Raw genomic sequence first — 22297 nt, 5'->3', positions numbered from 1 at the left:
CATTAGCACAGTTTGTGTATTTGTTTATTAATACTATAAGCTGCTTAATTTACTATATGCCACGTACAGTGGTGCCTCGACTTACGAATGTCCTTGCTTACGACCATTTCGAGTTATGACCCGCTCTGGCTGCAAAATTTTTCTTTTACTTGCGACCAGAGCTTCCACTTAAAAACAGAAAAAGGTAGGGAAAAAGGCGGGGAACTCAAATTGCTAACTGTAGGTGGCGACGAGGCTACTTCTTTGTAGCTCTTTCGTCCAGCAGTTAGAGAGTGTGCATTGTCATAGGAGGCTTGGGACTGCCTCCTCCTGCTTTTGAGAGCGTGTGTTTGTATTTGCAGGGAGGCTTTGGGCTGCCTTGTAAGATAAGGTGCTGTTTTCTGCTTTTTAAAAACTCTTCTGGGTGTTTTTGCTGCGTGGTTTTGAGCTGGAGGTCATGTTTCTGTGCTGTGATGAGTCTTGGGGGGGTTGTTTGTTAATTGGTTCCCCCCATTTCCGATGGGTCTTGGGGGGCATTGGATGCTTTTCTTGGGTTTCCCCATTTCTGATGGATCTTGGGGGGTTCGGTTGCTTTTTCGGGAGTTTCCCTATTTCAAATCGGTGCTGCATGCTTCCCTTTTTCCTTTGTTTTCTTTGCATTTCCAACATGCCCCCTTTGTTTTCTGTGCATTTCCGATCTGTTCCGTTTTCTGTACATTTCCAATGGGTCTTGCACGCTTGATTGCTTTTCTCCCCACCCCCCCTTTGGCCGGAAGGGATTAATTGCATTTCCAATGAGTCTTGCAGTCATGATTTTTTTTGTTATTTTTTTTCTTCAGCCGGAATGGATTAATTGCATTTTAATGCATTCCTATGGGAAATGGTACTTCAACTTCTGACAGTTTTGAGTTACATCTATCTTCTGGAATGGATTATGGCCATAAGTGAATGCACCACTGTATTTTGGGATGTTTTTTGTTGTTAAATAGGATTTTTAAAAAGTCCAGTTACAATTAACACTTCTTTAATTGGCAAATTACATTATGGTATTGTTACCAAGGGAGGAGTGAGGTTAGTCATTCCCTAAGCTCTTTAATAGTAAGCACCATAGCAAGGCTTCCACTGGCAATTTCTTGTAATTCCAGATATTTCCAAGCAGGACTGTTAGCTATTATTAATTGCAGAGGTGGAGGGCGAGGACCTTTTTCAGTCAAATCCTCATTTAGCTAAAGAACTTGTAAGGAAACGAATGACCAAGGCGCATATTCTCAAACTGGCAGTGAGGATGAAGTTGGTGAGCCTTGTATTGTTGTGGGTTTTGAATTAGCAATTACAGTAGTAGGCTTTTGAAGACCACAAAATCCATGAAATCTTATCTGGGTAAAAGATCAGTCAAAATAAACAGCTTCGGGGGGGGGGGGTACATAACCTTACTGCTTCCAAATTTCTGGTGGTACTAGCAGTCACAATAAAGAAACCTACTATTTACCTTTCCTATGGATGTAGTGTTCGATTCATGTGTTCCAGATGCTTAAACTGTGCAATAGCTTTGTTCTGAAATAGAGTATTCATTATTCTATCAAATCAAGTATCATGAACATTTTTTCAGTGGAATATAGTTTTGAGCAGTAGACAGAATCCCTCACTTTCAGAAATATTGAATATTTTTGCAACCTGATTATATGCATAACACAGGACATTTTGGCATCAGAATTCTATTTATATTTGAGATTTACTTCCAAGTAAATATGAACAGAATTCTAGTCTTTATCTTTAGAAGAGATAGTTATGTTAGTCTTGTGCCTGATAATCTTTATCATGAAGTTAGTGATCATGCACAATTTCCTTGCATTTTTACAGGATTCTTCAATGGATTTGGTAATCAGAAGTCATTTGTCCCCTTTTTAACACCCTGAATACTAATTTTTGAAAATGGCAAATGGATGTCAAGGAGTATCTGTTTTAATTTTTTTTCCGTTTTGGTGATGAGAGGGGCAGGAGATTGCTGTCTGCCTGCCACAGTTACTCATCTTGCTGTATTCGTTGTCAAATAGTATTTAAGACAGTGAAATCCCATGTTTTAAAAACTGTGTTGGGTCCCAGAGATTGACTTTTCTGTACACAAAAAGCACCAGAATTGCACCAGGGGCGAGGGCATGGAAGGGGTGCTTGTCTGTTTCCTCCTGCATAAACATGTGTCACTGCACATGTTCTTTTGCAGGGTACTCCAGCCGTCTGGTTTTCAGGAGGTACAGGGGATTGCAGAGGAGATGAGAAATATCGAGTACAGTATAGTCTTCCTACTCCTTTCTTGCAGCATAAGTGGCACTCCCTTATGCTTATTTCTGTTAAGTGCTAAGCTGTCCAATAAAAACATTAAAACCAGTGGCAAAATATAAGTATCATAAGTCAGTTAGAATTGTGTTTTAATTGTTTGTAGCAATGTTTTCTTGAAATATATGAACTTTGAAATGACATACTTTCCCTTTGTTAATATTTCTTTCTACTCACTTTACTTTGACGTCAGTTACCTTGATTTTAATTGTATTCTAAATTCTTAACCTACTATACATATAGTGGCCATGCATTTTTGCCATTCTATCTGTAAAACATCTTCTATAAGAGGGTTTTGTTCTTTTTTTTTTTGTATCATCACTTCGAAGTAAACATGTTCGGTATGAATATTTGTAACAGGCACATGTATTTTCCAACAATTTTGTCTCTTAAACATTTGTAAAGCTGTCATATGAAGATGGGAGAAGCAAGCTAGAAATATAGCATGAAGCAGGTAGTCTGTACAGTGGCTTTACCACACACTATTTATAATTTTTTGAAGGTAGAAACTGATTTTTCCAAAGGCAGACACTCAGAGTCCACTCATAGTAATAAACACTAATGTTTTGAGGACAAAAAGTTCTGAGTGTAAAAATGGTGTCCTGATTCTGTCAGTAGGATAATTGCTTGCTTCAGTTATAGGAGATGAAGCTTTTCATCTTACATCAGCATAAGAATCAATAGTTGCTTGAAAGGCCATACATCAGTGAAAGTTTTAACCATTCAAATTTGATTACCTCGTCAAGTTTAGTAGAGCTGTAGCTCCACCATGTGCTGAAGATGAGAACTGTATCATTACATAGAGAAACAGCATTGCATCTAAACACTAGCGAGCTTCCCACTGACTGGAGCAAATATGCAGTATATACCTAAAAAAAAAGGTGACATGAACATGAAAGTACAAGAACAGCTGTAAGTGTCTCAGTGTTATGAATAGGGATATTCTTGGCTACAGAGTGTGCACACTAGTCTCTGTATGCTAATTGCAAAGAACAGTGCCATTACAGTGTGATCTGACTGCTGTTTACTCTGCAGTAGTTACAGGATTGAGCTCAATTAGGAGTGCTGTTCCATGCTTTTGAGTCCTTTTATGCTTTAGATCTAGGTTATATATATATATAAAAGGATTCAAGAGATGGAAGGCTGTTGTGTACCAATGTGAAAAGTGTTGTTGATGTTGATAACAGGATAAGGTATTAGTCTGATGTTTATCTTACAACATTCTGATAATACTTTGGTTACGACTTTGGTGCACTAGTCTTTTAACCTGGAATGGTTTTATTTTCCTCTTGTTTTGCTGTGAAACTGTTTCTTGCTGCTTAATTTTATGTATTTTCTCTGAAGTTATTTTGCAACTGCAGCTGCACTTTGATGTAGAGGATTTTTGCAGGGAAGGTAGTCTGTTTGTGCCTATCTGGTAACACTCTGGCCAGTTTAGAAGTACTGTCCATTTACCTCTGTGGCAGCTCCTTCTCTTGAGAGTCAATACTCCTGTAGAATGAGTGCTGCCAATACTGTTGAATTCATATGACAATTTAGATTGCAGTCCTGTGCACATTTACACAGTAACAAATCTCATTTAGAGTGAGATTTAATTCTAGAGACACATATTTAGGATAGTGTTTTGAATGACTTTAGTTCAATCATGGGGAATGTACCACTCCAGAACATTAGCCCTTGTTATCATAATCATTCCAATATATGTTCTTCATGTAAATTGTGATAGACCCCAGGGAGCAAGCAAACAGGCATTGCTGACAGGAGTTCGGCAGGGAAGGCCTGTAACAGAATTTTTGATTTCCAGTTATAGTGAATTTTCTCAGCACCCATCAAGGCAGACAAGACAAAAGAAAGGGCACTGATAGACAAAAAGAAGAAAATTAAAAAGTAACAGATTATGGAGGAAATAGGCACTTCAGTGGTGGCAACATGCAAATTCACTCATTTTCTTCCCTGCCCATCTGGTGGCAAGCCACTACTCTATGCAGCTTACAGCAACAACAAAATTAACAACAGAAAGACAAACCTACCCCTACAACCTACCTAAACTACTATGCGTATAAAAAACCAAGATGGCAACAGCAGTTATACAAATTACATAAATTACACAGATAAACAGTCAAGCTAAATCAAATCAAATAAATAAAATAAAAGAGGGAGAAGGTTCTCAAAAGCCTGTCTGAAAAGCAGTGTCTTTATCTGTCTTCTAAATGTTAGGAGGGTGAGGGCCTGAGCAAAGTGTGTGTAGTGTTTCTTGTCCCTGAGAACACATGCAGCAAGAGCCAAGTGGTAGCACTGTTGGAAGAAAAAGTGAAAGAACTGGAACAGCCATCCTTAAGGCTATAAGGGAAGATGAAGAGTGCATAGAAATAACTCTCAGGAAGAAGCAGCCATAGAGAGGCACTGAAGGTAGAAGAAGAGCATGAGGAGGAGAATGCTGAGGAAAAAACAAACATAGTGGAGAAAGCGCCGTGGGAAAGAGTCACAGTTAGAAGCAAAGGAAGGAGAAGACACACTTCCCCAGTGGAACTGCAAAATTGCTTTCAGATTCTTGAAGAGGAGTCTGGCAGACAACATGCAGAGGAAAACATACAGGAGACCCTGTGGAAGGAGAGTGGTGAGGCTGAAGCACAGCAAAACAGTAATGGAACCCACACACTACAAAAATAAGAAAAGTAGTTGTAGCAGGAGACTCACTACTGTATGAGATTGAAACTGAAATATACCAGAAAGATGCATGGACCCACCAGGTATTCTGTCTTCCTGGAGGACAGATTAGGAATGTGATAGAAGGATCACTCTTGCTCATAAAGCTCACAGATGCACATCCCTTCCTGTGTAGGAAGAAATGACACAGCCAAGAGGAACTAAAAAATACCTCCCCCCAATAAAATAAAAATAAACAGAGCACGCTCCACGCTGTGACTCAAAAAAAAATCACCAAAAAACAAACAACACACCACAGCGACATACACCCCCCTAGCCCTGCAAAACCCACCCAGAACAGTTTTTAAAAACCAAAAAACGGCACCTTACCTTACCAGGCAGTCTCAAGCTGCCTCTGATGGCCTTTGTGGGCCAATGCCACTGCTGCTGCTGGTGCCCGATGCCAGCTCCAGCACTGGCACCGGTGGTTGCTCACCAGGGCGGCCGCGTTGCTCCTCCGCACTCTTCGCCACCCTCTGCAGGCCGCTGCCGATGGGTCCCTGGCAAGCAGGTGCCAGTTCTGGAGCGGAAGATGGTGTCAGGCAGCAGCAGCAGCCCGCAGAGGGTGGCGAGAAAAGGCAGGGGGAAAAGGTGGCAAATGTAAACCATTGGTGGCAAAGAGGCTGCTTGCCGAAGTGGCCGTGTCGGGCCTCGGCACTCCTCGCCGCCCTCCATGGGGCTGATGCAGCCATTGCTGCTGGGTTCCAGTCTTGGGGGCGGAGGGCCCCCTGATCCTGCCTCCTGGAGGAAGGGTCCTCCTGGCCGGGCTTGGCAGAGCCTCTCACGGCACTTCCCCACCAGGAAGGAGGCAGCGTGGGAGGACCCTTCCTCCAGGAGCTGAGATCAGGGGCCACCGCCTCCCCCTGCCACTGCATCCCTTTCCCTAACCGTTGGGGCGAAAGAGCTACAAAGAAGCAGCCTCTTCACCACCAACAGTTTGAATTCCCCATCGTTCCCCCTGTCTTTTCCTGGTTGTAACTCAAAGCTCTGGCCGTAAGTGGAAGCAAAATTTTATGGCCGGAGCTGGTCGTAACTCGAAATGGTCATAAGTAGGGACTGTCGTAAGTTGAGGCACCACTGTACTACAAGCAAGGAGGATTTTGCAATGTAGGTTACAAGCTGAATATGAGACAGCAGTATGATGTGGCTGCAAAAAAGGCAAATGCTATTTTAGGATGCATTAATAGATGTCTAGTCTCCAAATTCTGTGAAGTACTAGTTCACCCTCTATTCAACACTGATTATGCCTCACATTGAGCACTGTGTCCATTTCTGGACATCATACTTTAAGAAGGATGCTTACAAACTGGAATAAGTTCCAAGGAGGGCAGCAAAGATACTCCGGATTGGAAACCAAGCCCTGTGAGGAAAGCCTGAAAGAACTGGACATATTTAGCCTTGAGAAAGGAAGACTGAGGGGAGATATGATAACACTTTTCAAATACAGAGGAGGGGCAGGATCTGTTCTTGATCATCCCAGAGTGCAGAATACTTAATAATAGTCTCAAGTTACAAGAAGCCAGTTGAATTCCAGTTGAATATCAAGAAAAACTTCCTAACTGAGCAGTACAGCAGTGGAACTAAATGCCTCAGGAGGCAGTTAGCATTCCTGTGCTGAAAATGTTCAAGAGAAAAGTAGACAACCATCAGTTAGATATACTTTGATTTGGATTCTTGTATTGACCGGGGGGCTCGACTCAGTGTCCTAATAGACTTCTTCTAATTCCATTATTCTATGATGCATATAAGTTGTTAGTTGTTGTTTTCATTTAATGTTTGTGTTTATGTTTAGACATCACTGAATTTTGAGAAACATTCTGAGAACTTTTCATGGACAGATAATCGTTATGAAATTAACCGCAGGCGGCACAACTCTTCTGATGGTTTCGATCCTTGTAGTGGGCGTTCAAATGGAGGTATGTATGTGTTTTCTTAATGTAAGGTGTTGGCCCATATGTTATGTATGCTTTGAGAGTCTAGACACTTTTGAACTGCAACTCTTTATTATGTAAATATTCTGAATGCTAACTGCCCATGGCTTCATTCATGAGATGGTTGTACTGAATAAACAGTGCAGATCTTTTCTGTACAGTGTGACAGAAATGTTCATTGAAGAAAAATTAACATATGGTTTTTCTTGTTCCTATGCTGTAAACAATGAAATATGTTGGAAAAGTACATTTTATGCAACAAATTATTACAGTTCTTGTAGCTGTTTCCTCTTGAAACCATTTTTACTTATTAACTGTATTAAACACCCGATCAAATATATTCTCTTGGTGGTGTAAAGTAAAATCAAAATACATCAAAAGTCAAAGTAGTTTGTTGTGTTTTTTTAGAATTAGCGTGGTATATCCCCAAATACTCAGACTTAATAGCTGATTTTAGAGGCTTTTACTCTGTAATGCAACCTGCCATCTCATGTCTTAATTCTAGTCCCACGAACTATGAAAAGGAAAATATATCTTGTTTGAATTCTATGATTTTGCATATCAAGACATACGTATCAGGTCAGAAAATTAAGCAAAATATAGCCTCAGATGAACAACAACATTTGACATCTTACACTGTGTCATGATTTATTTTACAAGAATAACGCCAAAAGGGAGAAGCTGTGTGTGAAAAACGTAAGTACACTTTATTAAATACACCACAACATTGCGATTGGGCTGAGGTCTGGACCTTGCCTGGGCCATTGCAACACCTTGATTCTTTTCTGGCCATTCTGGTGTGCTTGGGATCATTGTCCTTTTGCATAATCCAATTCTGGCCAAGCTTTAGCTGTTGGACAGATGGCCTCACACTTGACTCTAGAATACTTTGGTATACAGAGGAGTTCATGGTTGACTCAGTGACTGCAAGGTGCCTATGTCCTGTGGTTGCAAAACCAACTCAAATCATCACCCCTTCACCATCATGCTTGACAGTTGGTATGGGATGTTTGTGCTGATATGCTGTGATTGGTTTTCACCAAATGTGCTGTGCATTATGGCCAAACATCTCCACTTTGGTCTCATCTGTCCAACGGCTGTTGTTCCAGAAGTCTAGTGGTTTGTCCAGATGCAGCTTTACAAGCCCAAGTCATGCTGCCGTGTTCTTTTTAGAGAGAAGAGGCTTTCTTGTGGAAACCCAAACAAACCACACCTGTTCAGTCCTTTTTTAGTGTACTGTTGTGAACTTTAACATTTTACATGCTAACTGAGGCTTGTAACATCTGGCCCTGGGGTAAATTTGCTTAGATGTCCACTGGATTGGCAGCTGTCTTGAATATTTTCCACTGGTGAATAATCATCACTTTAGAATAATTAAATTTGAATGGAAATAGCCTTATAACTCTTCCCAGATTGATGAGCAACAACAGTTGCTTCTCAGTGATCATTGATGACGTATTTCCTTCTTGGCATTGTGTTAACACACATCTGAATGCTCCAGACCAGCAAACTGCTAAAACTTCAGCTTTTGTAGAGGTGGTCACACCTAATGATGATCAACTACTCAAACACATTTTGTTAACAATACCTAGATGCTAGTTAACCTCTTAATTCCTATGGAAATAATAAGGGTGTACTTAGTTTTTCACACATAGCTTCTCTCTTTTGGCTTTATTTTTGTAAAATTATGACACAGTGTAAGATGTTGTGTATTGCTGTTCATCTGGGGTTGTAGTTACCTAATTTTCAGACCTGCTAAGGACCAGATGATTTTCATTATATCCTGATACATAAAACCATAGGGGTGTAGTTTCATTTTCACATGACTGTACGCATTACTACTAAGGTAAAGGTTCCCCTTGACATTTAGTCCAGTCATGTCCGACTTTAGGGCGTGGTGCTCATCCCCATCTCCAAGCCAGAGAGCTAGCGTTTGTCCGTAGACAGTTTCTGTGGTCACATGGCCAGCACGATTAGACACGGAACGCTGTTACCTTCCCACCATGGTGGTACCTATTTATCTACTTGCATTTACATGCTTTCGAACTGCTAGGTTGGCAGGAGCTGGGACAAGTGACGGAAACTCATTCTGTTGTGTGGATTTGATATTATGACTTCTGGTCTTCTGACCTTGCAGCACAGAGGCTTCTGCAGTTTAACCCGCAGTTCAAACGGGTTAGTCTTCCATGTTTGGATAAGAGACATTTTTCAGTAGTACTTGTGCATAGATAAAAAGTTCAATACATTGATGCCCCTGCCATAGTCTTTCAAACTTAAATCAATTCAGAACTGCTTTTAACTTTATATTTAACCTTTTAAAATTTAAGGGCATTTTGGAAGAAAAGAAAGAAATGGTTGGCGTTCTCAAGGCAGAAATGGCACGGAAAACACAAATCACAGAGGGGCATACCATAGTGCAGGTTCACGTGCTCGCACCAGCAGCTTTCAGTCAGGAAAAAGCCAGGGGTTGCATGAAAGCAACACATCTGAATGTGGGAGTTTGAAAAAGAAAGAAAAAGAAGAACCCAAACAATTTGAAGCTGAAGATTTTGTAAGTAAATCGTAATGCCTTCAAGCATCTGCAAGACGGAACTATTTACATATTTTGATTACATGTTTGGTTTTAAAAAGACTACTGAACTCTGCTCTTTGTAAGGAGGCATCCATTTTTTGATATTTCATTCTTTTGTAGTGAGATGGTACTGTAATACAGTGGTGCCTCGCTAGACATTTACCCCGCATGACAGTTTTTTCGCTAGGCATTGGCTTTTTGCGATCGCTATAGCGATTTGCAAAACAGTGATTCCTATGGGGGAATTTCGCTGGACAATGTTTGGTCCCTGCTTCGCAAACCGATTTTTGCCAGACAATGATTTTGACAGCTCCCTCTGTGCTCACAAACAGGTGTTTTTGGGACCTAAGCTTCGCAAGACAGTGATTTAAACAGCTGATTGGCGGTTCACAAAGCGGATGGCCGATCTTCGCTAGACAACGACGATTCTTCCCCATTGGAATGCATTAAGCAGGTTTCAATGCATTCCAATTGTGACATGCTTTTCGCTAAACAATGATTTCGCTAAACAGCGATTTCAGTGGAACGGATTATCATAGTCTAGCGAGGCACCACTGTATAAATAGTAATGTTTGGAAATCAGTGTTGGAACATGAGGGTTTTTCTCTATAGATGTTCAAAGTATTTTTTTTGGATTGAAATGAATGCTGCTTCATTTCCAGAGTATTTATTTAATTATTTAAAATGTGGTCATCTCATCTTTTCTCAGCAAGGCCAAGGCAACTAAGAACATAGAGACATTATATTCTGGCTGTGTTAACAATTTAAGTTAATCACCATTCAGGGTTAATGCAAAAAGAAAAAAATGTATTTATTAGATATTTCTGACTAATGGAAATTTTAGGACAATTACAGTTAGCTGTAAGGAGGGGGTTAACATAAATTTATGTCTTACATAGCCTTGACTCACTGAGAATTCTACCAACCCCCACCAAAGAGTGCTAGCGTACTGACAACTAGAGTATGTTACTTCAGCTTCTCAGCTTCATGGCTGGTTGAAAAATGGCTTGAGGCACATTTTGTCCCACTAAGATTACATAGGCTAGAATACAGTAGTATCCCAGTAGCAAAATCCAGTACATTTTCTTTGACATTTTTTTCTGAACAATTTTTTTTCTTTATAAAAAGTCTGTTGAATCTCATGGACATTGTTTACATTTCTTCAGGTGACAAATGTTGTAGATTGCCTACCTCATAAATATTATTCTGCATGGGTTCTGCAACAAAATATAACACTAAAATAAAGTGTCTTGAGGGAATGAGGTGCATAGTTTGTCCTGTGCTGTAACAGTGACATAATGGGCTATAAGGATCCTCATCCTTTTTAATTTGTTAGACCCTAGTGTAGCTGTTCCACATAGAATCAGATGGTTCTTTGTGGTCTGTAGGGTTGATACATTTTTTACTCTGGCCAAACCTGTGGTACCCAGGGGTGTAGTTGGTACACCAGCTTTAAACTGGATATAGTAGCTCTTGGCAATAGCTGAAGAGTATTCAAAATTAAAACTGACTTCTGCAGACTTTCTGCTTCTACTACCAACCTGTATTTTCAAAGAGAGTACTTGTTGCTACTACCAACTTGAAGGACATCCATTCATGTGGCCACATCCAGCCCATTTGCTGGAATGAGGTGGAAGGGACAGAGTTGGGTATTATGTGTATATTGATTACCTTGAACTCCAGATTGCTACATGATCTCCCTCAGTACGTACAGTAATATACGATGCACTCAAAAAAGGGGACTATGAACTGAATTAATGCCGAAAAAGGCCATTTTTACACTATGTTTTATGCCAGGAGTTCCAGAGGCCCAGTACACCTTTGATGTGGAGTAGGCAGACCAGCCCCAGGTCTCCTACAGGCCCAGCTGACCTGTGGTGTGGAACATATAAACTGGGCAACTAGTTTCCTGGAGGCCTGGTTTCCCTAGACCAGGTCCCCACTGAGCAACACAAAATCCCGAATATGCATGGTATAATGAATCAGCACCATACTGGGCCATATTATGCAGTTATCACTGTGCTTAATTACAAGGAACAAAATGCAGCACTATGGACCCCATATGCCAAAAGTCTCTGTTGATCAGAAGTCCTAGGCACCACCAGCTAGAACCATCCTCCCAGGGAGCACCAGAGCCAGTGTACCATTGAGTCTCTTCATAGTAAGTCAGTCTAGAACAGTACCATTGAAATTATTGGAAACTGCTGTGGCATAGAAGGATGCACATTTCCCTTTGTGTTCTTGATGAAAGTTATCCACTAAAGTGATTTCTATCCCAATATACATTGAAATAGATCCAAATATAGTAATTTGTCTAATTCAGGAAAACTTTGAGTAGGGGCTACTGTGTGCTTCAGTAATTTATCTAAAAATAGAATCTTTAAATTGGCTGGAAATTGTTCAAAAGAAATAAGAGCTTTTTTTTAAAAAAAAGGCATTTAAAAATTGCTAGGACCACATCTTTTCACAAGGAGCCATTCACCAGTTCCACTACTCACTTGGTGGCCAATCCTCCTCTTTGAGCTCTTACTAACCAGAATGGCAAAGAGTTGAGGGCATATCGTAGACTTCTGTCAACATCATCAGGCTGCAGAAATTGTATTCAGCATCACTGGACCAAGGTGCATCTGTTGTAACTGCAAAATTTAAATTGGAATGAATATGAGAGGCTTTATCTGAAGTGCTGCCAATTGATTGTGGTGAGTTACTGAGCAGTCTTTTTCTCCACCTTGAGGTCTAAAACAGAAAACTGTTTGAATACTGTACAGTACTTGGAATAGAACATGAAAATATTCATTTACTGTATACTTTTATGAATTTCTCAAATGTTGTTTTAGCTGCCAGTGGCAAAACACCACAAGAAACATCATAACCAGAGCAAATTGACATGCAAGAAGGTGTGAAGAAGCCATCTCATTTTTGTTTTATTTCTGGTCACCTGCTGCTAAAAACTTCAGCTGGCTCTCAGTCACTCTGATTTCTCTTAGTATATTTTTATGGGCTGCGGCTTTAGATATACTCACTAGACATTGGCTGATAGATCCTAAAGTAATTAAGCTACGTATGTGTGTTTGTCTCTTTTTAGCCATCCTTGAACCCTGAATACGAGAGAGAACCAAACCAGAATAAATCATTAGCTGCAGGTGTTTGGGGTAAGAGCATTGGACCCCTGCCTTATTATATTTTATTTTATGAATATATTTTTTAAAATATATAAATGAGAATAATAATCAGACTTGTGTGTTAGCACTGGAAATAGCATAATTTAATTCTTCTGGACTAAATTGGTTTCATGAACTTGGCATCCTGAGGCTTTAGATGTGGGGACATGCTCTGTGTTCATATCTGTCAGAACCAGACTAGGTTAAATGTTCTCATGGGATCTGATATGACTCCAGTTCCATTGTAGGCAGTACAAACAGTACTACACATGCTTTGGTCAGATATTCAAAGTATAAGGAGAACTGTATTATTTAATCCTCAAATGTTTTACTCCTGATGACATATAACCATACAATCTGAGATGAAATGACTTTCTTTTCTTACAGAATATCCTCTGAATCCTAAATCTAGATCTCCACGAATGTTGGTTATTAAAAAAGGCAGTACAAAAGATTTACAGATATCTGGATTCCCTGTGGGAGGAAACGTTCATTCACAGTCAGTCAAAAATGGAACTGGTACAAGCGTCTATAAAGGTTTTGTTCCAAAACCTGTCATTCCACCTGTGAAGGTAAATCTGAAAATCATTTGCTTGCAGAGAAAGAATTTTGTGTTTTTTCCTTGTCTCCTCCTTCCCCAGTTACTTCTTGTTACTTGGTAGGGATGGGATTTCTGGATTTTCTAAAAGGATCAAATGAATACATTACTAAAAAACAAAAGCAACACCAAAACACATTCCATGTAGTAAGGTACAACAGTCCATTAAAAAACCCCACTCAGGCAGCCAGTCACTCAAGAAAAGTTTGCCTGAATAGAAAGGTCTGCACCTGCTTGCGGAAGGACAGGAAAGACTGGGCCAGCCGAGCCTCCTTTGGGAGGGTGTTCTGCCTCTCTTTCAGGCACCTTACAGATACCTCAGTGTGATGCACCTGAAAGAAAGACCTACATTAGACTTTGAGACTTAGCTAGGTCAAGCTTTGCTCAAGCCCTGTCTTAGAAAGAAAGCTTCCAGCTAGCACTGGGGCAGGAACAGGGAGCTTGGCTTCACTAAGCATCAGAGCACTCTAGTTTAGGTCTTTCTCTCAGGTGTTATCACATTGAGTTGTTTGTAAGGTGCCTGCAGGGAAGGTAGAATGCAGAATGGTGAACTCCCTCCCACAGGAGGCTCAGCTGACCCAGTCTTTCCTGTCCTTCCACAAGCAGGTGAAGACCTTTCTATTAAGGCAAACTTTTCTTGAGTGACTGGCTACCTGAGTGGGGTTTTTAAATGGATTGATCTACCTTACTACTTTGAATGTGTTTTGGTGTTGCTTATGTTTTTTTAGTAATGTATTCATTTGATCCTTTTAGTATTTTATATTCACTATTGTTAGTTTAAATACTGTCTTCAAATTGCTGTAAGCTGCCTTGGGACCTTTATAAGGAGAAAGGTGGGGTATGAGTGAGTGAGTGAGAGTGAATCTGTAGTCCAGAAAATCCTATTATTACTGTCTCTTGTTATTTTCTCTTTTTGTCCCCCTTTCTCCACTTATAAACTGGGCAGAGATATTTTCAAATTATAGTATATGGACTGCCCTATAAAGAGCTTTCAGAGTTTTTAAAAAGAATAATTCGTTTCACTAATCATGTAAAATTATGCTATACTATTTTGATTTCTGTAGACTTCACAATGGAAATGTCAGACAAGAGAAAAACTTGGTTCTTCATTTCCTCATGATTCTACATATGGTATTGGAAATTTTAGTACTTTCAAATCTACTGCCAAGATTGTGGGATCACAGAATTCAGTGAAAGAGGTATTGCTGATTGTGTAATTCTTTTCTCTTTTTTTCCTCTCTCTCTCTCTCTCTCTCTCTCTCTCTCTCACTCCCCTCTCTCTCTGTCTCCCCCCCCTCTCTCTCCCCTCCCTTCCCCTTTCCTTTCTGCTTAGGATATCTCCAGTTTGGGCATGTTTTGTCTCTGCACTTGTATTTGAAAAAAATTAAATGTCGCATTTGAAGAATTAAAAGTTTTTCTTATTCACATTATTATATATTTCCTTTTTCCTTTTAGTGTAATCGGTCAAATTCTTCATCCCCTGTTGATAAACTTGGCCAGCCCCGCTTAACCAAATTGACTCGAATGCGCTCTGATAAGAAGAGTGAATTCCTGAAGACACTGAAACGTGATCGTGTGGAAGAGGAACACGATGAGAATTGTGTTGGGCAAGAAAAGGTGCTGCACAATTTGTTCAATAGGGCATTTAGGTTTCAGTTTTATTATTAGTATATGTCTGTTTCACTTCTCAGTCAAAGAAAATCAAAGTGGCATGGTTGCTGATAGGATTATTATGTGTCCCTCACAGCTTAAGCAATTGAACACAAGGAAAATTGTATTGGTAACTGCTTATTTATACAATGCAGCATATTTGCTTCACTTTTATTACTAGATTGTAGCTGTCATCAGTGCATTTAAACAGTTGAATTTTAAGCCACTCCTTAACACCACACGATTAGTAGAAATACTTTGGACTTTACATTCAGAGATAATTTTATTTTTTAGTCCTGATGGCTATACCTGTATTTCCAGTTTCTGAAATATTAATGTCTCTGAACCCCAGTTACTAAAGAACAATAATAGGAGAGGACTTCTCCATTCATGGCTTACTTCTGAGTTTCTTATAGGTGTTTGATGGGCTCCCGGTGGGGGAGGGTGCTGGGGAAGTTTGGTCTGATCCAGCAGGAACCTTTCATAGTTCATATCTAGTGGAATTGTTATACTGTATGTATTTGTTGCCTTATTTGTTGTTGTTGTCTAATTTTTTATTATATGACAGACAAACAGCACATACAAACATACATGCAGGGAAGTGCTTACAAGAATACAATATCTAATACATAATCTTTACTTTTATTTGTGTGTATATAAATAACTGAATAAATCTGTTTTGGCACTTAGTCAACTATGTGACTTCTTTCACAGGATGATGATGATGAATTTAATTTACACAATAGTAGCAGTGGTCACTCAGAGAGGGATATCAACCGTAATTTTGAAAACGAAATTCCTCAAGAGAATAGAAAATCTGCAGTGATATCTCAGCAGATCATCCGATCTTCAACGTTTCCTCAGAATGATGTCCTTTCAAGCTCACTTGAAGCAGAGCATCGGTAGGTACTGTGAAATGGTTGGGACTATTTTTAATCTTTTGGGGCAGGGAATTTTACTAGAATAATAATGAGTGGGTTGGGTTGGGTTGTCTTGCCTCCGTTGATCTAAGGAAACCACATCGAGTTGCATTTGAGATTGACTTGCTATATAAGCCTTTCTCTAAAAGGAAGTCCTGTACATTCTAAGTTGTTAACTCACAGATCTGTTCCCCACCTTGAACAGCTGGTATGCTGCTCGGAGTTTTCCTTGGGAAATCTATCTCAGGATCAGTATTCCACTAATGACTTCCTGTCAGTGAGATTTAGGAAGAAAGCAGATTTTTATTCAGCACTGGCCACTGTACTTTGTCTGCTTAAGTACATGGCAGAAATAGAGACTTGAAGCTTTTAGAGAGTGGAAAGAAAGAATGGTGGCATCAGTGAATAACAGCTACAAAAGAAACTTTGCCACAAGTGTGGGTGGAGAGCATAGTCTACATCATTAATTTTTTTGAAGAGATGAGGTGAAAACCTTGTCAACCATAACCAGATAGTGGTTAGAGCCACCATGTATTAATTGTTGTGACATCTTAAAGAATAATTGCTATATTTTAATTTATTTTTTGTGAACATGATGTATAAAAGCTTCCATCAAAATATAGTGGCTAGTCTTTAGGTTGCCACATTTTTTAAAAATCTTTTGCAGTTGTTGTTTTGTCTGGTAGTCTTAGATATGTGTGTACAGTAGGACCCCCTTTGAATTTTTAGCATGTATATATATTACTGAAATAGCGACACCTACGTTGGCTTGGGCATGTCATGAGAATGGCTGATGATCGGATTCCAAAAGATCTCCTATATGGAGAATTAGTGCAAGGAAAGCGCTGCAGAGGGAGACCACAGCTGCGATACAAGGATATCTGCAAGCGGATTTTGAAAACCTTAGGAATGGACCTCAACAGATGGGAAATTTTGACATCTGAGCGTACAGCCTGGAGGCAGGCGGTGCATCATGGCCTCTCCCAATTTGAAGAGACACTTGTTCAGCAGGCCGAGGCAAAGAGGCAGTTCCGAAACCAGCAAAATCAGGGAGATTTTGGACAGGAGACAGATTGTATTTGTCTTCAGTGTGGAAGGCATTGTCACTCTCAAATTGGCCTTCTTAGCCACACCAGACAGTGTTCCAAGACCTCTATTCAGAGCACATTACCATAGTCTCTTGAGACTGAAGGATGCCTACACAGGACCCCCTTGTCTGAGATATCAGTATCTACTCATTCACTTCTCTATGGTCTGCCAATATTAAATATAAAATGTATTAAAAGTAAAAATGCAAGGGGGGGAAATCACATGGTTTACTAGAACAAGCCACTAGAGGGAGCCAGAGAGACTGTCCTGTGAAGAATATGGTCTCTGGCTGCTTAAGGCCTTTTCCTCTTCCAAACTTTCTCCTGGGAGATGGTGGCAGAGGCTCCTCCTGCCTGCCGGTTTACTTGGAGACAAAAAAACAAACCCTCAGGGCAATCTAGGTGGGAAGTGGGATGGGGGCTTCTCCAGCCATTTTGCTTTGCATTGAGGCATGAGAGCACGTTGGCAAACAGCTCAGCATGCAGGTAAGTGGTCCTCTCAAGGCAGTGGTGGTAGTTTCCACATCCTGCCCTCCCTTTGGGTAACTGTCAAGTTTGTGTGGATTGGAGGGTGGGTGGGAGTGCTTCGTCCCTGTGCCTTTGGGATAGTTGGTGAGGGCAGGGAGGCTGTCTAGTTTTGGGAGGGAGATGTTTATAATTTGTGTTTTTCAGCATCTGCCGAGGGGGGGGGGCTTGGAACCAATCCCCCACGGATATGGGGGTCCTGCTGTATACATACCTAAATGGAGATGTTAAGCCCAATTAGACAAGACTATTAAATCATTATGATTTCTATAAATATTGATATCAAGCAGCCTTTGATTCAGTAGGTCTGCTGTAGCTGGGACTAGCCATTTGAGGTAGGTTTGTTAAGTCAGCAGAAACTTTATTGATTGGCTACTCAGTATGCAACTGAATAACTAGCCACATCCTTTCATCCTCCAGTCCATCCTTGTGCAGAGCTAATTAGGTATGATCCTGGAGGTTGTTTCTTCTGAATGTTGAGCTATATCCCTTGCTTTACCTGGGAAGAAAACAAACAAGATTAAAAAGAATCCAGAAAGTGAACACATTTTCATTCATGTTATCACATCTCAGGTTTCTCCAGCCAGTCTTAAGAAGATTGGGGAGGGGTGATACAGAAAGAGCTGGCAAGTAACTGACTGAAACAACCATCTTTAGGGCTAGTAGACTGTGCTTGGGGTGGGGGTGTTCATCCATTGCTTCTGAGATATGTATTGGGAAAGGAGTGTTCAACCAGTTTTTCTCTCTCTTTCTCTCTTAAACAGATTGTTAAAGGAGATGGGTTGGCAGGAAGATAGTGAAAATGATGAAACATGTGCTCCACTAACTGAGGATGAAATGAGGGAATTTCAGGTCATTAGTGAACAGGTGAGAGACATAGTTTTCTCCCATAAAGTTTGTTTTTGTGTTGCAGGTGGAATAGTCATCCGAGCAAACTAGAAAAGGAACATTTTGTGTTCATGTATGTCCACCCATATCTGGCACCAGGCATGTGTGTCAAAATGAGACCAGCTAATCCAGCACTGGTAGTTTGTAGAATTCTTTCTGTTGCTCAACCAATAGTGCACCATCTATTTGTTTGTTTGTGGGAATTCAGGCCCCACCTCCAGCAGAACTGTGCATGCTATTTCACATCAATCTCTGTATTGACTCCTCTGACAGTACCTAGTTGGATTCAATGATGGTATCCTAGTCAGATCCACCTGTAGAGCTGGCACCTCCAACTGGCTCTTCAGTACTTTTTTCAAAATATATTTTTTAAAGCAAAGCATGCTGCTTATATACTGCCCCATAACACTCAAAAGCACCCTCTGAGCAGTTTACAAGTTAATTATGCAGGCTAAACATTGTGCCCCCCCAAACTGATTACTCATTTTACCGACCTCTGAAGGAGAGAAGGCTGATTCTGTCTACCTGGGATAGAACCCTAGGTTGTGAACACAGTTTTGGCTACAGTACAGCAGTTTAACCACTGTGCCACAAGGCTCTTAGTGCAAGATAAGGACCATGACAAATCTGAGTCTCACTGGTACAGGCAAGGAAACAAATCAAGTGAAGTCTTGTTCTTATATCAGTTGCTGCCAAGTTTTCATGTCTCCTCTTTTTTGAACAATCTACCTCCATGTTAGAGAATGCTCAGTTGACCATGGATCAAGTACGCTGGCAGATTAAATGTTTGCTGGAGAGACATAGAACAGGTCCTTGAAAAAGAACCTGCTTAGCCTAGTCCTTGTAATGTTCTCAGGACCATGACAGTTTGATATTGAGGACATGACCAGTGGGAAAGAATGGTGAGAGCTGTAACCCAAAATATATAGAAGGCAGAAGGTTTCCCATCTCTATTTTGTAGTATCTGGGATGTATGACTAAAAATGTTCTCTCTCTTATTCTGTCTACATAAAATAATGAAATATGGAATAATTAGTTTGAAATGTATAATACATTTTAGATGAGTTCACTATGCATCATTATTTTTGATGTACTGGATTTGTTGAGATTTCAGAGCATCTATCTTTCGGTAGACATAATGAAGTTTTAAAGCCATTGGATTCTGGCTATAAAATGAATATTGAAATACAGTGGTGCCTTGCATTACGACGTTAATTTGTTCCAGCGAAATTGCTGTAGAACGAAAACGTAATGCGAAAATAAAAAGCCCATTGAAACGCATTGAAAACCCTTCAGTGTGTTCCAATGGGCTGGAGAATCTTCGCTGGACGGCAAAGCAGGGAACCGATCATCGCAAAGCGAAAAACCCCTATTCAGACCATCATTTTGTGATCACAAAATAAAACAAAAAATAAAAACAAAAACAAAAAAAATCCAACAAAACAAAACAAAAACAAAAAACAATACAGCACAGAAACATAACCCCGCTAGTCCAAACCCACCCTCCAAACCCACCCTCCAGGTTCTGCTGTTCAGAGATAGAAAATTCGCAGCCTGATTGTTTATGTAAAACTAAATGGTTTTGGTTGTGCTGTGTTGAAACTGCTGAGTCTAATTTGCTTTTTAAATTACAGCTACAAAAAAATGGCCTTAGAAAAAATGGTATTCTAAAAAACGGCCTCACCTGTGACTTCAAATTCAGCCCCTGGAAAAACAGCACTTTTAAACCATCGCTTGAGAATGAAGACACAGAGACGAGCAGCAGTGACACATCAGATGATGATGCGGTGTGAAAGTTGCTTGAGTCTTTGAAGATTTCTGCTTGGTACCTTGTGCAATGTCAGAAGGAATCTTTCAGAAGAGGTGGAGAACTGTAATTTTTACACAGTGATATTACCCACTAGAGGAAGGTTCTTTGGGACTCCTCATGAAGAATTTAAGAATGTTGTGCTGATGAACTGTTTTTGAACATGACTGTTAATTTCCCTGTAAATGGATGTTGTAGAAAATGAGGACTCTGCCCCAACATTGACTTTATTCATCAGTGCAGGATTTCTCTGACTAGCAACGTGGCAATGTAAGAGAATGAATGAGGTTTTCTCATTTAATAATAAAAAAATTATGTAACATTTGGCAAAGTTTTTGTCTTAAACCTGTGCAGGTCTAAGGGAGAAAAGGGCACTTCAACACAGTGTGTTTCTTATTGCAACAGCTTTATTTTACAGTAAAAATCTCCAGTGTTCACTTTGTGCACAGACAGTAATGTAGCATGTTGGCTAAAAATGACAAAAGTGCACTAAAACATCAATTTCTTAAACTGTTACAATTGTTCCACTTCTTGAAACATACCAGTAATTCTTTAGTGGTTTGTACTTCAGTAATTATGGAAAGATCTGCTTCATTTCCAAAATTCACAGAAGTGGTGTAAATCAAAAGCTTTATTTGGATGCTGCAAGACCCAGGAATCTGGATCCTCCACAATGGGCACTGATTCTTGTGGGGAAAATAAACATTATTTTGATAAATTAATAAGATGCAGAAAGCTTATTTCTCTTACTTGATCCATCCAACGCTTGCAAAGTAAAATGTGTGTGTATAGTATAATCATTGCACATTTTTGAATCCAGTATCAAATTGATCTGTTTTTGCATAGCACTGAAGATGCTTATATATCTTTACAATTACCGTATTTTTGCTCCATAAGACGCACCAGACCTTAAGACGCACTTAATTTTTAGAGGAGGAACACAGGGAAAATATATTCTGAACCAAATAGTGTAATAAACTATTTAATAAACTATAACAGAATAACATTTGAACCATGTAAATTGAACAGCAGTCAACAGTGGCATTAATATAGACCATTATCAGCTAGTGATAAGACCTATACCACTCTACCTATATTTTACATTTCCTTTCATCCACCTCCTCCCCATGCTTATAGAAATGTCTGAATGACAGATGAGATTGTTGTGCAAGTCTGCCCAGCTACAGCTCAAGCCTATATTAAGTTAAAAATGGTTTGTCTGATTTGGCACTGCATTGAGAGGTCCCTTTTAGTTGTGTGGAGGATAAATAGTGGAATTAAACTATTTAACAGCTGGTTTTCCTTATTTACTTTAGGTTATGCAAAAGAACAGCAACACAAAGCTTAACCTGATCCCATTCACCAGCAGTAGCACATGCTCAGCATAAGACCGAATCTCCATTTTCTGACATAATTGAACGTTTATAGCATGCAAGGCACAACAGGTTAGGCCACACAAAGCCAGGAAGAATGTTCTTGATGAGCCAAAAAAACTGAATACAAACTATAGTAGCTGAAATAAGGAAGCAGGTACTGTAATCCAGTTAGAAGTCACGAGGCACAGTTAGTTTCTTTGCTGCAACACCCTTTGGAAATACATTCTCTATTAGATGCCCAGAACTAGTTGAAAAGTTTGCAAGTTGAATCCATATTTCCCATAGAAATGCATTGAAAATTAATTAATACATTTTTATGGGGGGGGGAAGGTCAGAAACATTTAAAAACTTAAAAGAAAGTCACTTACCAGGTACTGTAGACTGAGCCTTGCTCTTCACAGTGGCTTGGTAGACCACAGAACAGCCAAAAAAGAGCCCCAAACAGCTAAAAGCCAGCGGGCACCCGGCAGACGGCAGCCATTTTGTGCTCTTCTCCGCTCCTGCTCCTTCCCCCTCCCCTCTCCCCACCTAACAGCTGGTCAGCGCTGGTCTGAAAGGCTTTGCAGGCAGCTTTTAAAGCAAGTAGCCCTATGCACGTTTCTACACAAGCAGGTTTCAGCTCAAACTGAGCACCTTTTCACCCAAGCACAGTTTAACCCAAAACAAGCAGCTTTTAAACTACATTTTACATTTTAAAACGACAATACCAGGCCTGTTAGCCTTGCTGGTTTTCCAGGTGGGCTGCAAGAAGCAGATCCTGGA

General features: G+C 40.1%; 1 protein-coding gene across 11 annotated transcripts in view; it reads left to right on the top strand.

Moving 5' to 3' along the window:
- GPBP1 (GC-rich promoter binding protein 1) overlaps positions 1–20884 on the top strand; it is a 43129-nt gene extending 22245 nt beyond the window's left edge. For all 11 annotated transcript variants that reach the window (XM_078384420.1, XM_020805546.3, XM_020805551.3 and 8 more), the window contains 9 exons: positions 6812–6935; positions 9278–9501; positions 12608–12674; positions 13071–13255; positions 14346–14480; positions 14737–14898; positions 15646–15833; positions 18229–18331; positions 19987–20884. In XM_078384420.1, coding sequence (XP_078240546.1) covers positions 6812–6935; positions 9278–9501; positions 12608–12674; positions 13071–13255; positions 14346–14480; positions 14737–14898; positions 15646–15833; positions 18229–18331; positions 19987–20145 — 1347 coding nt within the window. In that variant the 3' untranslated portion in view covers positions 20146–20884. The remainder of the gene's footprint in view (positions 1–6811; positions 6936–9277; positions 9502–12607; positions 12675–13070; positions 13256–14345; positions 14481–14736; positions 14899–15645; positions 15834–18228; positions 18332–19986) is intronic.
- The last annotated feature ends 1413 nt before the right edge of the window (positions 20885–22297 follow it).

Source organism: Pogona vitticeps, chromosome 2 (assembly GCF_051106095.1).
Source record: "Pogona vitticeps strain Pit_001003342236 chromosome 2, PviZW2.1, whole genome shotgun sequence".
Classification (NCBI taxonomy): domain Eukaryota; kingdom Metazoa; phylum Chordata; class Lepidosauria; order Squamata; family Agamidae; genus Pogona; species Pogona vitticeps.
Note: the sequence above shows the minus strand (reverse complement) of the source record. Positions and strands in the feature narration are given on the sequence as shown.